This window comes from Rhincodon typus, chromosome 25 (genome assembly GCF_021869965.1).
Source record: "Rhincodon typus isolate 14 chromosome 25, sRhiTyp1.1, whole genome shotgun sequence".
Classification (NCBI taxonomy): domain Eukaryota; kingdom Metazoa; phylum Chordata; class Chondrichthyes; order Orectolobiformes; family Rhincodontidae; genus Rhincodon; species Rhincodon typus.
The window spans coordinates 8,696,323-8,722,764 of record NC_063356.1 but is presented as its reverse complement, the minus strand read 5'-3'; the positions used below and the strand labels follow the sequence as shown (position 1 = coordinate 8,722,764).

Genomic DNA, 26,442 nt, shown 5'->3' with positions numbered 1-26,442 from the left:
AGAAGCAGGTTACACCACTTTTCACAATCCTTTTTAAACAGATTATAAGGCGAGGTGCTCCTCTCCAGATGTTTCAGTTTTAATTATCGGAGGGGGTCGACCGCTGCTTTATAATAACAGATTGGGGGACTGGGTCCGTGATCTGGCCAGCTCGGATCTGGGATTTGGCCAGGTCGGGCCAGATCTGGAGGGATCTGGACAGATTTAGGGTACGAAAGGTTCCAGCTGATTTACACAGACTTGAGGGCTAGTGTCCTCGATATTTTTAAAACAAAACTCTTAAGTGAGAAGTGGAAAAGCTGTTTATTTGTGGTTGCTTGTTGTTAGTTAAATCAAAAGTGGGGAACTGGCTCTTAACATTGCTAAAGAGGCAGGTAAAGGATTAGGCAGGGGTGTTTAGTTCTGAAAGATTAATGGAATTACAACAAAAGGATGAGACGATAAAGGATTTATATCATAAAGCCTACTCTGAAAAGGAATCAGAATATATTCCAGAATGCTATTATGTTTAGGATAAAATCTTAAGGTAGAAATGGAGACTTTGGCTGGTTACTGCAGAGGAGAAATGTGTGGAAGCTCACCAGAATGCGTTCCTGGTAGCATACAGACAGTACGTATTGCAGGTAGCGCACAGATTACTTATAGGTGGTCATCTAGGAGTGAGGAAGACTCAGGCTAAGATACAAAAGCATTTCTATTGGCCTGGATTACATAAAGATGTGGGTGAATTTTCTTGTACCTATCATAAGTGTCAGATGGTAGGAAAGCCATAGGCAGTAATAAAACCAGCACCTTTGATGCCAATTCCCACAGTTGAAGATTCTTTCATGTGGGTTATGATTGAATGTGTCGGTCCCCTCCCTAAAATCAAAAGTGGGAATCAGTATTTGCTAACCATAATAGACATGTCTACCAGGTTTCTGGAGGCAATTCCATTACAGAATGTCAAGACAAAAAAGGCGGTGAGGAGTTGCTTGCTTTCTTTACCTGTTGTGGACTACCCGGGGAGTTTCAGCCAGACCAAGGGTCCAATTTTACTGACAAATTATTTAAGGTGGTCATGGATAGTTCAGGCAAATACTTTAAGTCAAGTGCGTACCATCCTGAATCCCAGGGCGCATTAGAAAGGTGGCATCAGACCCTAAAGACAATGTTGAGGGGGCTTATTGCCAGAATTATCCAAATGATTGGGATAAAGGTATCCCATTTATATTATTTGCTATTAGAGATGCTCCAAATGAATCAACTCAGTTTACTCTAATTGGATTGATATTCGGACATGAAGTAAGAGGGCCTTTAAAGTTAATTAAGGAAAAGTTGATAGGGCTGAAGCCAGATCTCACAACTGGATTATATATCGGAGGTGAGAGAAACATTAAACAGAGTACAGATAGTTCTGCTGTAACCCGTGTTTTGTTAACACAAATGAGCTGTAATGCGCTTGATGAATAGTGGACTCCGTTTGGATAAACTTTCTCCTGTGCAGGTATAACAATTTTCTATAGTGATTTCCCTATAACATGATTTTCTATGGCAACTTTCTATAGCGTGAGGTCACGCAAAAACACAACTATCGCCTGAAAGGAGATCTACCGGGAGGTGAATTAGCTAGACAACATTTGAAGATGGCACAGCACATAATGAAGCAAGGAGCAGATAAGAAATCTAAAATTTTTATGTTTGCCTGTGGGGATAAAGTATTGGTGCTGTTACCAGTGGTAGGAGATCCATTCAAAGCAAGGTTTAGAGGTCCCTATCAGATTGAGAAGAAGTTAAGTCAGGAGAATTATCTGGTAAAGATGCCAGATAGGGAAAAAAAAATTAACTGGGTATGTCATGTGAACATGCTGATACATTATGAAGACAGGGAAAGGGAACCGGGGAAACAGGTATTAGTTACTGCCAGTCGGAGTGAAAAATCAAATCCAGATGATTTGGATTTTGATGTGCCTCAGTGTAAATTGAATAATGAGGAAGTTCTTAAGAATGGGATAGGGTAGTGAGCTATCTGTCCCAGGAACAGAGAACTGAATTGAAAGATGTGTTACAGTGCTATGAAGACATATGTAAAAGTGGAATGGGGAGACTAACACTGTAGTACATGAAGTTGACATATGGAATGCTATTCCGATAAAACAACACTCCTACAGGCTTAATCCTCTCAAGGCAGTGCAGCCTCAGAAGGAAGCAGAAACAATGCATCAAGAAGACATCAGAGGCGAGTCAAAGCAAGTGGAGCTCGCCGATCGTGTTGGTTCCCAAACCTGATGATACTCAATTATTCTGCGTAGATTATCGTAAGGTCAACGCTGTGACTAAATCTGATTCATACCCAATTCCAAGGCTGGAGGACTGTGTAGAAAAAGTTGGACAAGCCACTTACATCAAGGTTGGATTTACTTCGCAGTTACCGGCAAATACCTTTGTCGGAGAGAGTGAAAGAAGTTTCTGCTTTTGTAACTTCAAATCGGCTATATCAATTTAAAGTCATCCCCTTGGAATGAAAAACGCACCAGCCACTTTTCAAAGACTTATGAACAGAACTGTGGCAGGACTGACTAATTGTGCTGTCTATATGGATGACTTAGGTGATCTTTAGCCATTCAAGGAAAGATCACTTGGCGTATTTAGCAGGGCTCTCGGAGAGATGACGGAAGGCAAAATTGGTCATAAACTTGGCAAAAACCAGAATTCGTGAAGGCAGAAGTGAAATTCTTGGGGCACAACATTGGACACGGACGATGACACAGAGAAACATGAAGACAAAAGCCATCAAGGAATTTCCAAGACCATCCTCGAAGGAAGTGCTACGATTTTTATGTTTGAACAGATTCTACAGGAAATTTTGTATCAAAACTTTAGTATGTGGTGGCATCACTGATGGATTTGTTAAAAATGAACACAAAATTTCGGTGGGTAGAACAATGCCAGGAGGCATTTGAGAATTTAAAATGCAGAGTTAACCATCTCACCAGTTTTAGCCACACCACATTTCTTGAAACCCTTTAAAGTTGCCATCGACGCAAGCGATGTAGAGGTTAGAGCTGTGTTGTTTAAGGACGATGATTGTGGAATTGAAAGGCCAGTTATTTTTCCAAAAAAAAAACTCAATATCCACCAGAAAAAGTATTCAACCATTGATAGAATTATGGAGTTTGGTAATAGTCTTACCACACTTTAATATTTACATTGCAAACAATGCAGAGACAGTATGTATACTGATTATAATTCTTTGACATTTCCAGAAAGATTTAAGGACAAGAACACCAGATTATTTCGTTGGTGACTTATGTTGCAATCACTTAATTTACAGATTGTACATGTTGCAGGTCGTAAAAAATTATCATGGATGCTTTATTATGAGTTGCAAAGAAAAATGTTTAAGATAGAAACAGTAGTGTTCAATGTTATATGCATACAAAATTAGTATGAAATGTGTAACTCTAGATTAATGAGCTATGGATCTAGTAATATAATGGAGTTCAGGGTTTTTTTTAATATAAAAAAAAGCCAACTACTCATAATGACAGTTAATTTATTTTCTTAATGGGGGCAGTGGTGGGAAGATGGGTACAGTATTTGCGGGGTGGGAAGCAGGACATTAGATTTTGGTGTCTGTAAAATGGTACAGGGAAAGCAGTGCATGGTCCTTTAAAAAGATGATATGCTTTTTCTATGCTTAGAGATTTAAACAAAACATCTTTGGGCAGCAGCTTGTGGGTTTGCAGGTACATAGAAAGCCCTCAAATTGAAACATTTGTGTCAAAAAGCCATACATTTAGAAGGCTATGCAGCAGTTTTGTTTTGTTATCAAGAGTTATCAAGACCAAAAGTTTTGCTTTTAGCCAAATCAATTTGAATCAGGCACTTAGGAGGCCAAAAAAATTAAACTTAAATCTGATGGTTTTTTAAAATCTGACCAATCCAGTTATAAGAAATTGAGATGTCATCAAGTGTATAAAAAGGAGGGCAGTTGGAAAAATCAGGAGAATTAACTGCCACCTGCCAGAGTTAACAGCTCTCAAGAGAAAACTGCTAGTTTTCACAGTCTAAGTTTTAAGAAAAAGCACCATCTAAATCAAAAAAGGTATTTATGGCACAACTTGTTAATATTCCTGACAGAAGAAGTCAACGGAGAAGGCGTTCCTGACAGAACATTCAATGGAGAAGGCACAGAGCTTTCCGGAAGACACATAATCTGGCTGTAATTTCGAGAGACTCAAGTCTGTTTTTTTAATTTGATGTAAGTGGGATTTGTATTTATTGGAACAGCATACCATTAGAATCTTGTTTTATTCGGGAATAATTAGTAGTTACAAGGGGTTTATTTGGTTTGTTAATAGTTTAGCCAATTTGTTCATTGTTAGAGTTAGTTAGATAAATTGTTATTTGTTGATTGTAGAGTGTCAGGGACTTGTTTTATTTAACCACTAAAAGTTGGGCAGAAGCAGGTTACACCAGTTTTCACACTTTTTTAGAACAGATTATGAGGCGAGATGCTCCTTTCTGGGTGCAGTTTCAGTTATCAGATATAATAATTCCACACCCTCACCACTCAAAAATAAAACTGCCCCTCATGTCCCTTTTTATACTCACTAGGTTTGAACTGTGACGAGACAAAAAAGAGACAAAAAAAAACTTTGCTATTCACCGTATCTACACCCCTCATAATTTTATAAAACCCTATAATGTCACTGCTCAACCTCCTACACTGCAGTGAAAAGAGTCCAAAAGGCTAGCTTGTATTTCAAAATTTTATTGAATTCAAATTTTGCTATTTGCTCGAATTTGAACCATGTCCCCCAGAACACTAGTCAGGGTTCTGGATTACCAGATCAATGACATGACCATTATGCCACCAACTCCCCTTGGGACAATTTTTTATTAAAACTGTGACAACCAACTGCTAGTGGGGCAGCAGTGCATCTACTAATTAAAACATAAACTTGAAACATTTTGAAAATTGAAAATTGCAAAGATCAATTTAGCTTTACTATTGATAAGGCAGTGTAAACTTTTAAGAGTCTCAAGCCTCAACTGATTGAACAAGAGCCTCTGGGGCTACATTCAAAGAAGCAATTTATAAGACCAAAAGAAATAGGAACAGCAGCAGACTACTTAGCCCCTTGATCCTGCTGTGCCACTCAACAGAATCATAGCTGATCCCAACATTCCTCATATCCACATTTCTGCCCTTTCCCCGGAACACTTGATTCCCTTACTGATCAAAAATCTATCTACCAACCTCAGTCTTAAACGTGCACAAGGATGCTGCCCTTCAGCCTTCTGTGGCAATAGAGTTCTGAAGAGTCTCAACCCTCAGAAAAGAAATTCCGCATCTTAGTCTTAAATTGGCACACCTTAATTCTGAGACTATGCTCACTAGTCCGAGACTCTCCATTGAGGGGAATATCTCTCAGCATTTACCTTGGGCAAGCCCCTTATGAATCCTACGTGTTTTAATGAGATCACCTCTCATTATTCTAAATTCCAACAAATGTAAAGTCCCAACTTGTTCAACCTTTGCTCATAGGATAACCCCTTCATACCAAGGATCAGTATGACAACTCTCAGAAAATGTTTCAACTATAAACGACTGGCTCTGACATGCAATTATTATACTTATGCAAGCAAACATCACAGTCATTTTGAATGTACCAAATTCTCACAAACAACATTATGAGCAGTACCATTTGAAGGAGGAATGTTGAGCCTAATACTAGGGAATCTCAAAGATCTTCTGCAAATACTATCTCAAAATTCAAAACTGCACGAAATGTTATCCTAACTTATGTGTATATGTCTTAAGTGTAGAATTTCAGAACCATCATTCTGGTGAAAGGTCACAGTCTAAAACATGAACTCTGTTTCTCTCTCCTTAAGGGCAGCAAGACCTGCTAACTTTTTCCAGCATTTTCTGTTTTTCTTGTCTCATGGTCAGGTCTAGCCTTATAAACTAAGTCCCTGGCGCTGTGAGGCAGCCGTGCTAACCATAATTTGGGCATAATTTGGAAAGTCAATATTACCAATGAAGAAGTGCTGCACAGGGCTGGTCAGAGGTACCTAAAGGACACTGGGACTGGCAGGACATAGTATTTTGCCTCCCTACTAGCACGACAGTTAAATCAACACCACCATGCAGAAGAATGAGATGGAGCTGCCCAAAGGAGACCTGGAGTGACATGGTGGCAGAGCCTTGCTGCCCAAAGTTCCTCTGGTCCCATGCAGGTCAAAGTAGAAGTAACTAAGTGCAGAATCCCAGGCTAATGCTCTGGGACTTGGGTTCAAATCCCACCACGGTAGCTAATACATGCCCTTTGTAGGGAAGGAAATCTGCCATTCTTAACTGGTCTGCATTACTTTTGCATTAATGTGGTTGACTTGTTGACTGCCCTCTGAGGTGTCACAAGCTACTTGGCTCAAGGGCAATTAGGGATTAGTAACAAATGTTGTCCTTACCAGTGTCACCCACATCCCATGAAAGATTAAAACAAAATGGATCACATACACAGGCAAAAAAAGGTTAGTTCTAGGTCAAAAAGTCATCTAATTTAATTCATGGGTCAATGGGTCAATTGGCCTATAGGTCTGAAAGATGCAAGTTCAAGACCAACATCAACTTATGCACGTAATCTATGTTGACACCCCTATGCACTGTTGAGGAACAACTGTAGCACTGGATGTGAAGTTAAAAGGCTATGCTTTATAGAGTCAGAACCATTTAGCATAGAAACAGACCCTTTGGTCAAACCAGTCCATGCCGAACATAATTCCAAACTAAACTAATCCCACCTGCCTACTCCTGGCCCATATCCCTCCAAGCCTTTCCTGTTCATGTACTTATCCAAATGCATTTTAAATGGTGTAACTGCACCCACATCCACCACTTCCGCATACCTGTGTTTGTCCAGCTGTCACAGCTGCTTGGGGCTGTTGAATAATGATTTGTTGTGCCTGTCCTTGTTGGTTCTGGACCTGAACAGCCTGTCCACTTTGAAGCTGGAGCTGACCTGGTTGAACCAGCTGAATCTGAAAAGAACACACAGTCATATTTGTAACTGCAAGTTATATGAAAGGTGCAATAACTGCTCGTACATTAGAACACAGTGAAAGCACTGTAAATTATTCAAGCTTATTATATAAGTTATATAAATGATTTTATTGCAAAGAGAAAGCTATGGGGTACACTCCCCATGGAAATATTGAGTACAATCTACCACTGGACACCAGAATGAATTTAGTCTTTTTTTGTTTTCAGGTGACTTTAAAAAAGTTTAAATTTATAATTGAACAAGAAAAGGCAATTCCAGACATCAAGGAAGTCACTACTGCAGATAGCCTGATCCACTCATTCCCTTAGCTCAAAGCTGAATCCATTGATCATTACACTGTTTCAAACAGAAGTTCTCAACATAAGGCATGGGCACTCAAAGTATGCTTATATTTTGAAGCTCCAGGCTTCAACATGCAAACTGCACATGTGCATTGCCCAGCAGGTGGTATGTGAAAATAATCATGGCAAACTCAGACTAATTTTAAACTTTTGCTAAATAAGAAAATGGAATACTAAGCCATTTCTATTAAAATTTAACTCCTGGGCTTCGCTAGCTGAGCATAGGAACAGGAGTGGGCCATTCAGCCCTTCAAGCCTGTCCTACTTTTCAATGAGAACATGACTGATCTGTGGCCCAACGCTCTAACTGTGGCCTTTGGCCCATATCCTTTAATATCTTTACTTAATAAAAATTCATCGATCAGATATAAAATAAACAACTGATCCAATATCCACTGCTGTTTGTAGAAGAGAGCTCCAAACGTCTACCACCCTGTGTAGAGGTGCTTTCTAACATCGCTCCTGAACACTCTGCCGCTCATTCTCAGAATATGGCCCCTAGTTCTAGAATCCTTTATCTACCCTGTTTTTTCCACTTAATATCTTGATGACTTTGGTAAGATCACCCTATAACTTATAAATTTCAGCCTGCTTTCTCCACAATTTAGATAACCCCAGAAGTCCGGGTATAATTTTTGGAAATCTATGTTGTACTTCCTCCAAGGCCAATATATCCTCCTTAAGGTGTGGTACCTAGATCTGTTCACAGGACTTCAATTGGGGTCTAACCAGGGTTTTATGTAACTGCAGTACAACTTCTGTATCCTGTACTCCAGTCCTCCAAATATAAAAGGCCAGTATTTCATTAGCTTTCTTGATTATTTTCGACATCTAGTCATTACATTTTACATATCTATGCACCTGAACTCCCAAGTGTCTTTGGAAATCCATGATCTTTAACTTCATATTGTCTATCCTTTTTCAGTCCAAAATGGATAACCTCACATTTGCCAAAATTGAACTCTATCTGCCACAGTTTTACCAATTTACTTAGTTTATCAATATCCTTTCATACTTTTATCCTTATATCTGCACAGTCTATAATGTCGCCTAACTTTGTGTCATCGGTAAAATTGAATATATGACTTTCTAAGCCATTAATAATGCGAATAACTGAGGGCCTAACACAGATCCTTGAGGGACAGCACTAATCACATCCTGCCAATTTGAGTACTTACCCATTATCCCTATATTCTGTCACCTGCCATTTAACCAATTTCTCAATGATGCCGGTAGAGTGCCCTCAATTTCAGAGGCTTCTATGTTAACAGTCTCTTACGTGAGGCTTTATCTGGCAGATCATATAAACAATGCCTATCGACAGTCCCCTGTCCACTACCTTAGTCGCCTCTTCAAAATATTCAATGAGGTTTGTTAGGCATGAGCTAATTGACACTAATCTGTGTTGACTCTTCCTGATTGTCTGAAAATTTTTGAAGTTACACCACCCTTGATTATGAACTTAAACAATTTCCCCATCACAGTTATTATGCTAACTGGTCTGCAATTCCCTGGTTTTCTTCTTTTGCCCTTCTTAAAATTTTCCAATCCAGAGGGATGACTCCTTTATCTAGGGAAACTCTGAAAGCTTACAGTTAGGGCATTCCCAATGTGTTCCCCTAGTTCCTTTAACACCCTTGGATGGAAATCACCACATTTTGTGGATATGTCACCCTTTAATTCCACTAGGTTCCTCATCACTGATGTTTTACTTATATTAATTTTATTCAGACCAGTAATCACACTTAGTTGGAACATTTACCATACTCATATACTATTTAGTGACAATAGATCAATGCAATTGAAATGTTATCCCTAAATTACAGGAATATATAAAAAAAATGATTTTGTCCCAATAATGTACATACTGACCTGTTGTATACCTTGCCCTCCAGAGACAGGAACCTGCATAATTGTCTGTCCTTGTCCTGTAGGTACTGCCTGAACCATGATTGGTTGACCAGTGGATGTGATTAATTGACCACCACTAACTTGGACCATTAATGGCTGACTCTAGGAGAGGAAAAACATAAAACCTAAATACAGAGAATTAGTGTTGTCTTACAATTACAAGATTTCAGACAATTAAGAAGCTGAAGTTATATTTTCTCCAGAAGATTCTGATTCCTGATGAATGAAAGGATCAAGCGAGGTTGTAGACTTGCTCACCGAGCTGGTGCGTTCGACAGCAGGATGACGAAACATCTGCAAGATAATATTGTCAGTGTGCCTCCGGTGAAACACTGGTGTTCTGTCCTGCTTGTTATTTATATGCCTCGGTTTGCTAGGGTGGTTAGCATCACTTCTGGTTCTGTCTTTCCAGTGGTTTGTATATTGGGTACAGTTCAATATGTTGTTGATGGAGTTCCGATTGGAATACCAGGCCTCCAAGAATTCCCTGGCATGTTTTTGCTTGGCTTGTGTTTTATGGATCTGTTGTCCCAGTCAAATTCGTGTCCTTCTTTGTCCGTGTGCTTGGTGATCAGTAAGAACTGGTAGTGTCTCTTGGTGGCTAGTTGGTGTTCGTGTATCCTTATTGTCAGTTTTCTTCCAGTTTCACCTATGTAATGTTCTCACAGTCCTTGCATGGTAATTTGTATATTATATTAGTTTTATTGATTGTGGGTATGGGATCCTTTATGTTCGTAGGTAGCTGTCGCAGGGTGATTGTTGGTTTTTGGGCTACCTGGATACCTAACCTAGGGGTAGGAGTAGTCTTGTGGTCATCTCTGATATGCGGTAGGGTGACTAGGTTTATCTGGCTATGTTGCGTCTTCTTGTTGTGGTCTGTCGCAGAATAATGGTGGATTGTGCTTTTTGGATAGCCATTCCTTTAAAAAATCCATATAAGTGCTCCTGTTAGCTTTGCGCAATTCCGGGTTGCTACAGAGTGTTGTGGCTTATTTGAATAATGTCCTGATGCAGCTCCGTTTACAGGTGTTGGGGTGGTTGCTGCAGTAATTAAATTTCTGTATATGCTAATATAGAGTTCCCTGTTGTTCTTACGTTCTACCATTATGTCTAGGAAGGGTAATCAGTTATTGTTGTCTTCTTTTGTGAGATTTTATTCCGATGAGGATGTTGTTTATGTGTCGGTGGGTTTCTTCTAGTCTTGTGCATTTGATAGTCACGACCGTATTATCTACACAGCGGACCCAAAGTTTAGTTGTATAGTGGGGAGCGCTGTCTATTCTAACCATTGCATTACCGCTTCTGCAAATCAGTCCTGATATTGGGGAGCTCATTGGTGTTCCATTGATTTGTTTGAATATAAGGTCGTTGAAGGTGAAGTCGGTTGTGAGGAATAGATCCAGCAGTTTCAGGGTGCTGTCCCTATTGATGCTGTTGGTGTTGTGGGGTGCCCACCTTCCTGATTTGTCCAGCAGTGTGGCAATTGTCTCTTCAACTAGGTCAATGTTTATGAATGTAAATAGCGCTGTTACGTCGAAGGATATCATCTCGTCCTCTTCTATTCTGGTATCTTTGATGATGTTGAGGAATTCTTGGGAGGAGTGGATGGAGTGGGTAGTGTTGTCAATTAGGTATTTCAGTTGCCATTGTAGTTCTTGTAGGTCTATGTGTTGGCATGCCTGATAGTGAGACAATAGATATGAGAGGGACCCCTGGGTTGTGTACCTTCGGGAGTCCAAAAGAACTAGGGTGTGTTGGATCCAACAGCTACCCAAGAACATAAAGGATCCTGTACCCACAACCAATAAAACTAACGTAATATACAAAATCCCATGCAAGAACGGAGAAACATTACATAGGCCAAACTGGAAGAAAACTGACAATAAAGGATGCACGAACACCAACTAGCCACCAAGAGACATGACCAATTCTCACTGATCTCAATACACACAGACAAAGCAGGACACGAATTCAACTGGGACAACACATCCATAAAGAACAAGCCAAGCAGAGACATGCCAAGGAATTCCTACCGGAACTCCATCAACAAACACATTGAACTGGACCCGATATACAAACCACTGAAAAACAGAACCAGAAGTCGTGATGCCAACCACCCCAGCAAACCGAGGCATATAAACAAGTGGCACAGAACACCAACACTTCACTGGAGGCACACTGATGATGTTGGCTAACATGGTGACGAAACGTCTGCAATCAAACATACCAGCTCAGCAAGCAAGTCTACAACTTCATCCACAACACGAGCTACAAATCTTCTCAAAAACTTTGAAAGGAACAAGTTCTGCTGTAACCACTCTGGAGTGCTCAATGTTCAATCACAAGGCAAGTTGGCTGGATCCTCAAGGAGGACATAAAGACAACTGATCCTGAAATCAAAATATATCAATGCTAAATGCTGTCCAAATTCTGAACTTTGTTTGGTATGATTTGCAACTGGTAGTATTGTCCATACAGTGCATTTCCAATCTTGCAGTTATACTTTCTCAAAATTTAGGGAAAAAACATCAAAAGGGCAATTCCTGCATACTACCTAAACACTGGCAATGCAGTACAATCTGAAAGTGTAAATTGCAGACCACGTGCACAAATGAAAGCATTTGACCCATTTGATTAATACCTGTTGTTGAATTTGTCCTTGAACCACTATCTGTTCAGTTGAATTGCTGTTATTTGCTGTGTACTGTTCCATTATTAACTTGGCTGTGTTGCAGAATTCTTGGCGGAATACAGTTCAAAACTGAACAAAACCTATATTAAAAAAAAAGTGAGACATGAAATTGTTATTCATTTTGCAAACCCACAGGTATTAATCAAGTTCTAGATATAGCACAAATACTCTGGAATTAAACACAATACTCTAAATAATATAAACATAGTAAGACAGACAAGATAGTGGGATACAGGTGTGATGAGGTCTAAAATTCATAATTACAAAATAGAAATATGTGCAAATTCACTCAACTAAACTGTCCGAAGGAAACTGACAATGGAGGTCATATTATGAAATGTCCTTTTCATCAAATCTCCTTTACGTTTTGGATATTTTGATAATGGATTGCTCAAACGGAATACAAAATTGCAATGTAATTAAGATGTAACATCCTGTGATAGCTACATCTCTTTGCTTTCTGCCTTCCAACCATTGAGTTTACATAGAAAAATGGTCATGATTGAAGGTCAGCCAGCAAGCAACAGCTCCTCAAAAGCAGTGTGCTTCACCTAAAAATCTTCATCTGCTTCCCACCACTTTGCCTGCTTACATACTCTACCACAGTGCTCAGCACAATTTAAAAATTTATCAGGTAACAAACAAACCATGTATGCTTGCAGCAGCATTACCGTCAGGCATCGACTGCTAAATAACAAATCATTCTTAAAAATATATTTTGAATGAGTGTGGGCATCACTGGCCAGGCCAGCATTTACTGCTCATCTCTAATTACCCTTGAGAAAGTGGCGACGAGCAGTCTTCTCAATCATTTCAGTCCATGTTCTAGTGGTTCACCTACTTCGCTGTTCTGATGCAAAGTTGAAGATTTTGACCCAGTGACAATATTGAAAGAACAATATAGCTTCACGTCAGGACGGTGAATGGCTTGGAAGGGAAATTGCAGGTGGTGGCAGTGCTTGCATAAGCCCACGCTTCTTCTTCTAGGTGATAGCGGTCATGCTGTTGAAGGACTCTCGGCAAGTTGATGCAGTGCATCTCGTGGGTGGTACACAATGTTGCAACCGTGTATCAGTAGTGGAGAAAATGAATGTTTAAGGTGGTGGATGGGTGCCAATCAAGAGGTCGCTTTGACCTAGATGGTGCTGAGCTTAAGTCTTGTTGCAGTCATATTCAGCAAGGCAAGTGGTGAGTATTGCATCATGCCCCTGACCTGTGCCTTGTAAGTGGTAGACAGTCTTCGTGGAGTCAGGAGATGAGTTACTTGCCACAGAACTTACAGTGTCAGACGTGCTCTGGTAGCTACGTACTTAACTGGGCTGTTCCGGTTCAGTTTATTTTCAATGGTAACGTCCAGAATATTGTTGGCTGTGCCACTGCATATCATGGGGAAGATGGTTAGATTCTCTCGTTGAAGATGGTCATTGCCTGGCACTTTTGTAGCACGCATGTTGGTCAACTATAAGCTCCAATCCGCATTCTGTCTAGGTCGTGCTGCACATGGACATGACTGCTTCAATATTAGGTGTGAATGGTACTAAATTTGGAATCAATGTTCATTCCTCTTGACCTTATGATGGAGAAAAACGTTATTCACGAACCAGCAGAACTGTGCCTCAGAATTTACTCTTAAGAACTCCTGCAGTCATGATAAACTGGGACTGAAATGATAAACCTACAACTATCCTTCCAACTTCAAATTTTGCTAGGGGTTTGTGGTGCCCCACTTGGTCAAATGCTGTCTTGAAGTCAATGGTAGTAATTCTCATCTCATCAGCACCACAGAAGTAGTATCAGACAATTACCAACTCCAACAAATCCAACAAGCTGTAAAATGATCTTCAATGAAGCACTGATTTCAACAACTTAGGAATCATCACTGATCAGAAGTCTAATTAGGACAAATATAGTGGCAATTTCAGCAGAGACTCAGGTGCTCTAACAAAACAGATAACAAGGTATAGAGCTGGATGAACACAGCAGGCCAAGCAGCATCAGAGGAGCAGGAAGGCTGACGTTTCGGGCCTAGATGGGTCTGGTGACCCTTCCTCAGAACTGAGCTTTGCCAGCAACTTTGTTTTTGTTCCTGATTTACAGCATCCACAGTTCTTTTGGTTTTTACTCAGATGCTCTAATGCGAGTGGCTAAACAGATTCTAAATTTCTATCGTCTTACAGTGACAAGATAAATTACTCTTACCTGTGTACAAACACAAAAATTACACAAGACATCAGAGGTCAGGATTGCCTCCTTCATCTGTACCCCTGCCAATGGACACAATGTCTACCCTATCGACCAACAGCAGTGTGCAGTTACAGAATGTAATGGTTATAGGACATACAGCAGCAGCTCACCACATCAACTGATAGCCCCTATCACTGCGAAGATGTGTAAACACTATCCTCGAGAAGGACAATTGCAAAAATATTGTCGAATACTAATCATGTTTGAGTTCCTGCTAAGTTATACATTTCTAACTTGCATTTCTGAAGCACAATGAAGCAGTTGAAGAAGACAGCTTTCACAGAGCAAAAAAAAACATAATAAGTGTAGCCGGCTTCATATCACATACAGACAAACAAACAGAATCATGGTCATATGGCCTGTAGCCACAAGTTTTTATTTAAAAAAAACAAACACCCAAAATCTCTGATGTTCTAAAAGTAATCTGGTTACAGACCCCAATCCATGCCTACATCATAATAAAACTGAATAAAAAGGTCCCTAGGTTACATGGATATTTTTGCTTTATTGTTCAAGTAATCAAGAAATGATATCATCCATGATCTTGATTAAAATAAGTTTCAATGCAATAATAATGTTAACCACCATTGCAAAAGATATCTTAATTTGCAATTTACAATGATCCACTATTTGGCTAACAATAATGGGAACAAGTAGTCATGTGCTCCAACATTCAGTCTGGATGATAAATACAACTCTCTTAAGAAGTTCTAGGATATAGCATTTAAATACCCCATTCATTAACTGATAATTTGTAATTTGACCACTAATTAAACTTTGATGTACTTTGGGTACCATGTTAATGGTACACATATGATAAATGTGCCTCATAAAATGCAAGTTCTATCTTCATCATAAGTATACAAATAACTTCAGGGCAGAGTCTGTAAATTTGCTAGGACTTATTCACAATCTTGGGGTATTCTTTCAACTCACCTGAAAAGGATATTCCAAATTAGTTTTGAAAACTGATCCATTCATCACAACAGTGGTTTAACAAAGCTGGTATAGTTATACGCACTTATTTTCAACTTGTTTTATTGCAATTTCAAACTTAGCCCAATCATTTCCGAGGTCCTGTTTGTCCCCCTGTACTTTTAAGGATGAAGAACTTTTTTCACAGCATTTCCTGTTTACATGCAACTGTGGCATATTGACATTCTATTCTTTGTCTTCAAAAGGCAAAGCTTTCACCTCTCATTCGGATGGGATTTTTGGACAACATATAGTTTCAGTTAGTGTTGTTGTGGGTGAGGAGGGGTTGAAGTCCAATTTCCATTTGGTTCAAGAATGAGTAACACTGAACTGTCACTGCATGAACAAGTGATGTTTGAACAGACTGAAGAAATTGAGAAATCAAAAGCTGCAACATTTTGAATCATACTTCTAGAATTTAAAATTTTAATATTATTCTATGTCACATAAGGAAGTTCACATAAACATATTTCCTTTATAAGGTGCTATACTGCATTCAACTTTGTAAATTCAAGTAAATAAAATGCTGTTAAGCACAGAACCATTCTTCATTCAGTTGCTTCCCACATAATTGCAATTTGCAAGACTATCAAGTGGTTGTAATCCAGCAGGTTACATTGGCAATGAAGTTTGGATGGTGTCATTAGCTAGAAAGCCTCAAATATTAATACTGAAAACAGATAGAGAAAAATGCAAGTAGGTCACAATCGCAGCTTAATTTAGATTTTCAACTTGCTTATATTTATTACATATCAAATGAAAGAGGTCTAGAAATATTAGTGTACAATCTCTTCATATTCCCTTGAAAGAAAATTATGTTCCCTTACAGTGCCACAATGTATACTGTTTGATAAGGGGTTGGAGAGGAAGTGGAGACAACAGACACAATGTTTACAAGCAATTTTTACTTGAGGATTAATTCCAAAGGCACAATTTTAATAATGTTAAGACCTTCAGACAGGATAAATTTACAAAAAAAAACTGAGTTATGGTTATTGTAGTACTTCCTAACACATGAGGGAACTCTGCATTGCTCTGAAGAATTGCATCACAAAAGATCTTAGTGAAGCACTTCAATTTTTGTCCAGCGTCCCAATAGAAAAAAAAAGTGCTCATTTGTATCAGTATTTAGAAATATATTGCTTCTGCTATTCAATAAGACACTTTCACTGGAAGAAATACATTGATGATTCAACCAGGGATCAAATGCACTGGATAAATGGTATTTGGAGGAACAGAATTTAGATTTGGACAACATGAAATCACCATTATTTTTAAAACACCAATGCTTTAGGCTCATGGATCTTTTATATGCATCTTAGGGTGAAATAACAAAAAAGGTTTATTGTGATGGAATGACACCCATAATGTTCAAACTTGCTCAGATGTGAAATCTATAGCTCAGATTACACATATTGCATTTCCAATGTAAACAATTCTAAGATTAAGGGCATTAATTACAGCAGGTATTAAGTCATTCAGTTGAGACAAGAGGGCTATTGACACAATAATGATGTGTTTCTAAGTTTCAAAACTTGCCTCCCTATTTAAAAAATGCTGAGTAAACAAGAGTGATCAGATTACAGGCTACAAAACTATTTATGCAGACAGAATCCAGGGTACTTAACATCCTAACGAAGGCAGACCATTTAAAATACCTGTTTCCCACAAAGAACGTTGTCCCCGAAATCAAAATATGACAATATTTAAAATATTCATTTCCCTTGAAGTAATATGCAGATACCATTTTCCAAGCTTGGTGTGTCACAGCTGAACTTAATTCCAAATAAAATTTCCAGTAGAGTTACAGGATAGGAGCCAGTAATGGGATTCTCATAGAACATAGAGCATAACAGCGCAGTACAGGCCCTTCGGCCCTCGATGTTGCGCCGACCTGTGAAACCAATCTGAAGCCCATCTAACCTAAACTATTCCATTATCATCCATATGTTTATCCAATGACCATTTAAATGCCCTTAAAGTTGGCGAGTCTACTATTTTTGCAGGCAGGGCATTCCACGCCCTTACTACTCTCTGAGTAAAGAACCTACCTCTGACATCTGTCCTATATCTATCACCCCTCAATTTAAAGCTATGTCCCCTCATGCTAGCCATCACCATCCGAGGAAAAAGGCTCCCACTGTCCACCCTATCTAATCCTCTGATCATCTTGTATGTCTCTATCAAGTCACCTCTTAACCTTCTTCTCTCTAACGAAAACAACCTCAAGACCCTCAGCCTTTCCTCATAAGGCCCTCCCTCCATACCAGGCAACATCCTGGTAAATCTCCTCTGCATCCTTTCCAATGCTTCCACATCCTTCCTATAATGCGGTGACCAGAACTGTACGCAATACTCCAAGTGCGGCCGCACCAGAGTTTTGTACAGCTGCAACATGACCTCATGGCTCCGAAACTCAATCCCTCTACCAATAAAACCTAACATACTGTACGCCTTCTTAACAACGCTATCAACCTGTGGCAACTTTCAGTGATCTATGCACATGGACACCGAGATCTTTCTGCTTATCCGCACTACCAAGAATCTTACCATTAGCCCAGTACTCTGTATTCCTGTTACTCCTTCCAAAGTGAATCACCTCACACTTTTCTGCATTAAACTCCATTTGCCACCTCTCAGCCCAGCTCTGCAGCTTATCTATGTCCCTCTGTAACCTGCAACATCCTTCCGCACTATCCACAACTCCACCGACTTTGGTGTCATCCGCAAATTTACTAACCCATCCTTCTACGCCCTCATCCAGGTCATTTATAAAAATGACAAACAGCAGTGGCCCCAAAACAGATCCTTGAGGTACACCACTAGTAACTGAACTCCAGGATGAACATTTCCCATCAACCACCACCCTCTGTCTTCTTACAGCTAGCCAATTTCTGATCCAAACCGCTAAATCACCCTCAATCCCATGCCTCCGTATTTTCTGCAGTAGCCTTCCATGGGGAACCTTATCAAACGCTTTACTGAAATCCATATACACTACATCAACCGCTTTACCCTCATCCACCTGTTTGGTCACCTTCTCAAAGAACTCAATAAGGTTTGTGAGGCACGACCTACCCTTCACAAAACCGTGTTGACTATCCCTATCAAATTATTCCTTTCTAGATGATTATAAATCCTATCTCTTATAATCCTTTCCAACACTTTACCCACAACCGAAGTAAGGCTCACTGGTCTATAATTACCAGGGTTGTCTCTACTCCCCTTCTTGAACAAGGGGACAACATTTGCTAGTCTCCAGTCTTCTGGCACTATTCCTGAAGATGATTTTACTCCTTCCTTGCTCAGGGTGTTAAGGCTAAGTGTCACACTTATTCCACCTGCTTTGGTCAAGACGGGCTTATTCTACATGGAACACAGATCCATCATAGCAGTTATTATGTTATGTTATGAGCTTACATAATGCATTAAAAATTCTGAGCCTTGAGCTATCCACAAAACTTTTCTTCTGTTTATGATATTTTTATGTTTAAGTTTTTCTATTATAAATTCATATGGAAATTCCCCGATTCAGACCGTCACTATGTAAATTACACCCTCTTCCCATTGTGGCAGTGTAGCACCTCAGTTTTGCACCTTAACTGCAGAGAAAATTCTAGAAATCTTTCTAATTAACCTGCTGAGGGGTATTATTACACACTTCTGGAGCAGGTGGAACTTGAACCTAAGCCCTCTGAGGCACGATATAGGGACACCAACACTGCACCAGAAGAGACCTTTACCTTCTTGTTTAACACTAATCAAACATAGTTAAGAGCAGAGAATAGTTTTAATCCATCTCTGGATTACAGGCCCAGCAAATTCGCGCTGCAACCCAGCCTTTTCCAACATTTTCATACTGGCATTACATTTCAATTTTTCTTTCACTCAGAGGTAACAAATTTCAAAGTTTAGCACAATAGTAAACATGAATTAAGTAAAATACAAAAGCAATAAATTGAAAATTCAAACAAATGTGTAATTAATAAAAATGAGAATTTAAAAGCACCAGAGTTAACATATAAACCCCCTGATTGCCTTTTCAGTTAAGAAGCATGGCTATAAACAGACAGACTAAGCCCCAAGTGGTGATCAGGGATGCGAATGAGACTGGGACTGAGCTAAGGAGTCAGGGGTTAACTAACACCGATCGTAGTTTGCCTCTGGTGGCGCACACTGTGAGCTGTCCTCAGCCTAATTCGTAAGAAAGTGTGGTAAAAACATAAACATAGACAATAGTGGCAGGAATAGCCATTTGGCCCAGAGTATGCTCTGTCAATATAGTCAACTCAGTTGAGCCGATAGCCTAGAGGTATTAACTGCTGGACTGTTAATGAGACCCAGATAATGTTCGAGGGACCCGGGTTCAAATCCTGCCATGGCAGATGGTGGAATTTGAATTCAATAAAATTTCTGGAATTAAGAATCTAATGATGGCCATGAATCCATTGTCGATTGTTGGAAAAACCCATCTGGTTCACTAATGTCCTTTAGGGAAGAAAATTGCCATCCTCACCTAGTTTGGCCTACTGAGACTCCAGATCCACAGCAACATGGTGGACTCTGAACTGCCCTCTAAGCAATTAGGGATGGGCAATAAGTGCTGCCTAGCCAGCGATGCCCACATCCCGTTAATGAATAAAGAAAAACCATAAAGTACCTGTAATAACAAGGTGTACAGCTGGATGAACACAGCAGGCCAAGCAGCATCAGAGGAGCTGAAGTTTCGGGCCTAGACCCTTCATCAGAAATGGGGGAGGGGAAGGGGGTTCTGAAATAAATAGGGAGAGAGGGGGAGGCGGATAGAAGATGGATAGAGGAGATGATAGGTGGAGAGGAAACAGACAGGTCAAAGAGGTGGGGATGGAGCCAGTAAAGGTGAGTGTAGGTGGGGAGTTAGGGAGGAGATAGGTCAGTCCAGGGAGGACATACAGGTCAAGGGGGCGGGATGAGGTTAGTAGGTAGGAAATGGGGGTGCGGCTTGAGGTGGGAGGAGGGGATAGGTGGGAGGAAGAACAGGTTAGGGAGGTGGGGACGAGCTGGGCTGGTTTTGGGATGCGGTAGGGGGAGGGGAGATTTTGAAGCTTGTGAAATCGCGAACTATTTCGACTCCCCCTCCCATTCCTCAGACGACATGTCCATCCTGGGTCTCCTGCAGTGCCAAAACGATGCCACCCGAAGGTTGCAGGAACAGCAACTCATATTCCGCTTGGGAACCCTGCAGCCCAATGGTATCAATGTGGATTTCACAAGCTTCAAAATCTCCCCTCCCCATACCGTATCCCAAAACCAGCCCTGCTCGTCCCCGCCTTCCTAACCTGTTCTTCCTCCCACCTATCGCCGCACCCCCATTTCCTACCTACTAACCTCATCCCGCCCCCTTGACCTGTCTGTCCTCCCTGGACTGACCGATCTCCTCCCTAACTCCCCACCTAACTCACCTTTACTGGCTCCATCCCCACCTCTTTGACCTGTCTGTTTCCTCTCCACCTATCTTCTCCTCTATCCATCTTCTATCCGCCTCCCCCTCTCTCCCTATTTATTTCAGAACCCCCTTCCCCTCCCCCATTTCTGTTGAAGGGTCTAGGCCCGAAACGTCAGCTTTCCTGCTCCTATGATGCTGCTTGGCCTGCTGTGTTCATCCAGCTCTACACCTTGTTATCTCAGATTTTCCAGCATCTGCAGTTCCTACTATCTTCCTGTACACTTTGATCCCTCTAGCCTCAAGAACTATAATCTAATTCTTTCTTGGAAATATTCATGTTTTGACCTCAACCACATCCTGTGGCAGAGAATTCCACAGGCTCACCAATCTCTGGAGAAGAAATTTCTCCTCAATCTCGTCCTAATTGGACTATCCCAAATCTTTAGACAATGGTCCCGTCTCTGGACTCCCCAGCTGCCTTTCAGCCTCAGTTTTTCCCCTTTTCCCTTTTACTTTCTGGGTAGGTTTTTAATGTGATATGGTGAAGGGAAAGTTGACTCACTTCGTATTAGTCACTCTCACACACTCTGTCTGCCTGTCACTCAAACTTCCCACATGCACACACCCCTTCTCTCACTCCCTCTGACAAATGCAGACTCCCTTTTTCTTTCCTTCCATCCCAAAACATGACAGGAAAATAACATGACCTCACCTCTCCTCCCACACAATTGCTCTCAGTCTCTCCCTCCCACACACCATATATTACACCCCTTCCCTCCTTCTCCCATACTAACCCTCTCCCTCATTCACTTGCTTTCTCCCTGATCTAAATTTTCTTTCTCCCTACCCATTCAAGCTCTCTCCTTACTTAATCTTTGCAGCATTTCTCTTACACAATGCACAAAGTGGCCCACTCTGCCATTTTGATCGCAGCTCTTGAAGGGGTCCGAGCTGACACAGGGAGTAAGTCTAGACTTACCTGACTTGATGCTCAACCAAACCCTCTTCCTCCAACCTGTTCAGCAATTTGATGCTACAGCCAAAGCTGCAGCAAAATGGCCTCCGATTAGAGGGGAAGGTCCTTGTAGAATCTTTCTCAAATACTTATCTGGATTTGAAGCACAGGTCACAGACCAAACAAGTTCCCCCAGAGGGTTGCATTTAGGTCTGCGGACCACCTGTTGGACAATACTTCTATTTCCCAAGCTGATGGCAGTTATTCTATTTAACTATAGCATAAAAATTTCAGAACACACAATTTTAAAAACCCTCCAACCCAAACTCAGCAAAGGGGGATATTTTTGGCCATACAGATTGTGGGGGCAGGGGTGCAGAATGACTGGAATTGTACCTCAATGGCATCTACTCGATGACAAATGAAGTTAACGTATAGCAAAACAATTCCATTTCAGATGAGATGTTGTCTTACAGCACACCTTTGCTGATAATCTTTGAAAGGCATGTTCTGACAGAAGTAGTGCAAATAAAGATAAGGAGGATGGTTGTGGGCTGTTGCTTTTGGCATTGATGACTGTTGCTAAGTTGCTATAACCACTGGGTATTTCTAGTGGTGTATTCCAGCTCACAGGAAGTATTGCCATTTTTCTGACATAGTTAGATCTTGCACATGCAATAATTCATGTTTACGGGTTATGGCATACTTTAAGAGTCATAGACATCTACAGAACAGAAAAAGGCCTTTCAGCCCATTGTGTCAATGAAAAATCCAAATCCCATTTTGTAGCACTTAGTCCATAGCTGTATATGCTTTGGCATCACAAGTGTGCATCGAAATAGTTCTTAGATGTTATGAGGATTTGACTCTACCATCCTTGCACGCATGAGTTGCAGATTCCCACAACCCTCTGGGTTAAATCTCTTTCCCTCCCATCCCCTGTCCCTTACTTTAAATCTAAGGTCCCCAATCCCTCCATAGGGAGAAGTTCCTTGCTAGGTACACGCCTCTTAGCTATGTATCTCACTTAAGATACCTGCCCCCACCCCCCTACTCTCCTCTACTCCAAGCAAAACAATCCCAATCAATCTACTTTCTCTTGGACTTCCTACTTGTCTTCTCAGCTTATCCCACCATACAAATGTCTTTGAGTACACGTTCATCTTCTATCCTGCAGAAGTGCCTGAGTGAATGGAGCACTCGTTTGACAAGAGCTGACAAACTTGGGGGTTTTGCTTTTGAGAAAGTTGCTGCATTCATGATTTAGCACCACAGTTTTCTTTTGCTTAGAGTTAGGACAAACGAGTTGCAGTCACAGGAAAGACAGTGCATTAGTCTTTGTAGATCGGTTTCTGTGTGTAATGTTTCAGCAAAGATCTGTAGCTCGGGTTGTGGCTGGAATCGTTGATTGGTTTGCTGAGCTGACTGGTTTTCGAGCAAACATTCCACCTCCCAGGTGACGTCTTCAGTGCTGTCTAGCCTCCGTTGAAGCATTGTTATTCTGTTCCATTCTGAATTTATATGGTCCAGTTGTTATGGTGGGTAGTTCTGTTTCTGGTTTTGCTCTGTAGTGGTACGCAGATAGGGTCTATTTCAACATGGTTGTTTAGGGTACCAGGTGATTGAAAACCAGGCTTCCAGGAATGCGTGATTGCCTTTGTTTTGCTTTTCCTAGTACTGTTACCTTGTCCCAGTTAAACTGATGTCCTTCTTTGGCGGAGGGAATAGAAACGAGGATGAATTTGTCTTGCCATATTGCTGCGAGTTGGTATCCTGGTGGTGAGTTTCCTTCCTGCCTGTCCTATGTATTGCTTTTCGCAGTTGCATGATATACAAAATATCACATTTGTCCTGTTCATTGTGGGCACTGGGTCTTCCGTCTTTGAGAGTAGCTGGCTAAATGTGGCTGTTGGTTTGTGAGCTGTCATTATTCCAAGAGGTCGTAGGAGTCTTGTAGTCAATTCCAATAGATTTCTAATATAGGGTAGGGTGGCCAGTGTGTTGGGGCACATAGTGTCTTCTTGGTGTTGTTTATTTGCCAGGTATTTGCAAATGAAGCTGTTTGCAAACAATGGATATCCTAAGATTTTGTATAGATGTTCCTCTTTGTTTTTGCGTAGCTCCGGGGTGTTGCAGTGTGTTATCGCTCGTTTAAACAGAGTCTTGACACAGCTGTTTGTGGACGCTGAGGTGGTTACTGTTGTAATTCAGGAGTTGGTCTGTGTGTGTAGTTTTTCTATATACGCTGGTAAGGAATTCTCCGTTGTTCGTTTGTTCCACCATTACATCTAGAAACGGAAGTTGATTGTTCTCCTGTTTCCCGGTGAACATGCTGTTAATGTAATGGTGGAATGAACAAACAACAGTCTTTGCAAACAATGGGTATCCTAACAGCTTCATCCGTCGATGCCTGGCAAATAAACAGCACCAAGAAGACACCATACATCCCAACACACTGGCCACCCTGCCCTATATTAGAAATATATCAGAACTGACTACAAGACTCCCATGACCTCTTGGAATATTGATAGCAGACAAACCAACAGCCACACTTCGCCAGCTACTCTCAAAAACGAATGACCCCATACCCACAATGAGCCGGGCAAATGTGATATACAAAATACCATGCAGCAACTGCAAGGAGGACATAGGACAGACGGGCAGGAAACTCGCCACCAGGTTACACAACGCCAACTCACAGGAAAAATGGCAAGACAAATTCTCCCCCGTTTCTATTCACTTCGACAAAGAAGGGCATCAGTTTAACTGGGACAAGGTAACAGTACTAGGACAAGCAAAACAATGACAGGCGTGAATTCTTGGAAGCCTGGTTTTCAACTACCGGCCCCCTAAACAATGCTCCTCTGATGCTGCTTGGCCTGCTGTGGACATCCAGCTCTATACCTTGTTTTCTATGTTGATAAAGAACTTATCTGCATACCACCACAGAGCAAAACTGGAAACAGAACTACCCACCATAATAGACTGGACCATATAAATTCAGAATGGAACAGAATAATAGCGCTTCAGTAGAGGCTGGACAGCACTGAAGATGTCACCTGGAAGGGGGAAACATGTGCACGAAAACCAGTCAGCTCGGCGAACCAACCAACAATTCCAGTTTCTGTGTGGATGAGTGTAGCTATGTTTTCATCTTCACTTTTAGTCTTAATAGATTGTTGAGCTTGCCTAGTATTTAAGTAGACTCCTTCTAAAGTTGCAAGGAAGGCAAGAAGCTCAGGAGCATGGAGTAGGTCGTCTTAAACAGAGAAAGAACTAGGTTACAACCCTGTTTCACTTTATTCAGCACTCATTAAACTGTATAGTGCAATCCATACGGTCATAACAGAACATCACTTGAGCAGGATAAGACGTTACTTGGTTTCATGATACACCCAGTATCTATTCAATTGAAAGTTTTTGTTAACCGGAAACATGGCAACTCAGCCAGACATAAATGTGATATCCATCTCGAAGTCTGAGACTTTATTCTGATGAGTACATTTCACGCAAGACCTCAAGAAAGCATTTCAAGAGAGACAACGTGGGTGACAGCATCTGCTTATCAATGTGGTTACAATGTCTGAAGGAAATCTATACCAGATGTTTAAAAGAAAAATTGTATCCAATTCATCAGCTTGGCGTAGGCAGTAATCAATAAAAGTTAAAAAAAAACTTAAGCTCCTATGATGCTGCTTGGCCTGCTGTGTTCATCCAGCTCTACACCTTGTTGTCTCAGATTTTCCAGCATCTGCAGTTCCTACTAGCTCTTAAGACAAAATTCGATCTCCACAACTTTTCTGAATTTTCAAATTTTTAAAGAAGTATTCTATTGTATTCTCTATTTTCAGGAATATATTGACAAGAAAATGGAGAAATAGGTAAGAATTAAGTAACAAACAAAAACAAACAGTTCTAGAGACACTCAGCAGCTCAAGCATCTGTTGTGATATGGTTGCGAGTCCAATTCAATTCTTCTCAGGAACACAAAGTAGTCTTCACATGTTTGATGATAAATTTCTTGTCAATAGATGTGAAGTTGATTAACGAGTGAGCAATAGGGCAGTCAGAAAATGCAAAATATTATATCAAAACTGCACTGCTACTTGCGTAACAGCTGTAGCCACCGGGAGAAAATTAAGACCAAAAAAGATTGTAAATTATGTTGTTTGCATTGGTTACAGATGAACATATTTCAGGAACCTTCAGTGCTGAACTATTAAGATACGGCACCTACAATTTTTTCATTGTACAGATAGGTTTCATTGTGACCAAAAGCAACATATTGCTGATCCTGGAAATCCAAAATGATTTCTAGTATATTCAGTTTCAATTTTGTATTGATTACTGTGTTTTTGGTGCCTTTAAGATCTCTGCTGGTACCATCGTTTAGAAGTGTGCTTACAACACTGGGATCCAAATGATACAAGAAAAATTGCAATTCATGTTGTGTAATACACACCCACTTTGTGATGTTCTTAATTCACTACACCCAGGCAGATCAACAGATTTCAATTGAAACATTAATTGTGGATCTTCTAACACATCAGTTCCTACTTTTGTATTTTTTTTTTTAAAAAGGAACAGCCACAGGGTAGATACTCTGATGGCTCATTGGATGAAATGTAATTAATTTTGTCAGATAGAAACTACAAGACTCACTATCCGAATTGCAGTTCTGAGCACAATGCCATAAGATGGCATAATTTGGACTTGAGATAGTAGGAACTGCAGATGCTGGAGAACCTGAGATAACAAGGTGTAGAGCTGGATGAACACAGCAGGCCAAGCAGCATCAGAGGAGCAGGAAGGCTGATGTTTCGGGCCTAGACCCTTCTTCAGAAATG

The 26,442-nt window shown here is 40.6% G+C and overlaps 1 protein-coding gene across 6 annotated transcripts in view; it reads right to left on the bottom strand.

Moving 5' to 3' along the window:
- LOC109915420 (nuclear transcription factor Y subunit alpha) overlaps positions 1-26,442 on the bottom strand; it is a 68,512-nt gene that overhangs the window by 31,876 nt on the left and 10,194 nt on the right. For 5 of the 6 annotated variants that reach the window (XR_007264726.1, XM_048611909.1, XM_048611911.1 and 2 more), the window contains exons 2-4: positions 11,946-12,076; positions 9,266-9,406; positions 6,898-7,029 (exon numbers count right to left, since the gene is read on the bottom strand). Coding sequence is in view for 5 of the 6 variants with exons in the window: in XM_048611909.1 (XP_048467866.1) it covers positions 6,898-7,029; positions 9,266-9,406; positions 11,946-12,017 (345 nt within the window). In the remaining variant the exon portion in view is untranslated. Of the gene's footprint in view, positions 1-6,897; positions 7,030-9,265; positions 9,407-11,945; positions 12,077-12,771; positions 12,830-26,442 lie in introns of those variants that run through there. The other variant, XM_048611908.1, reaches the window with a different exon arrangement.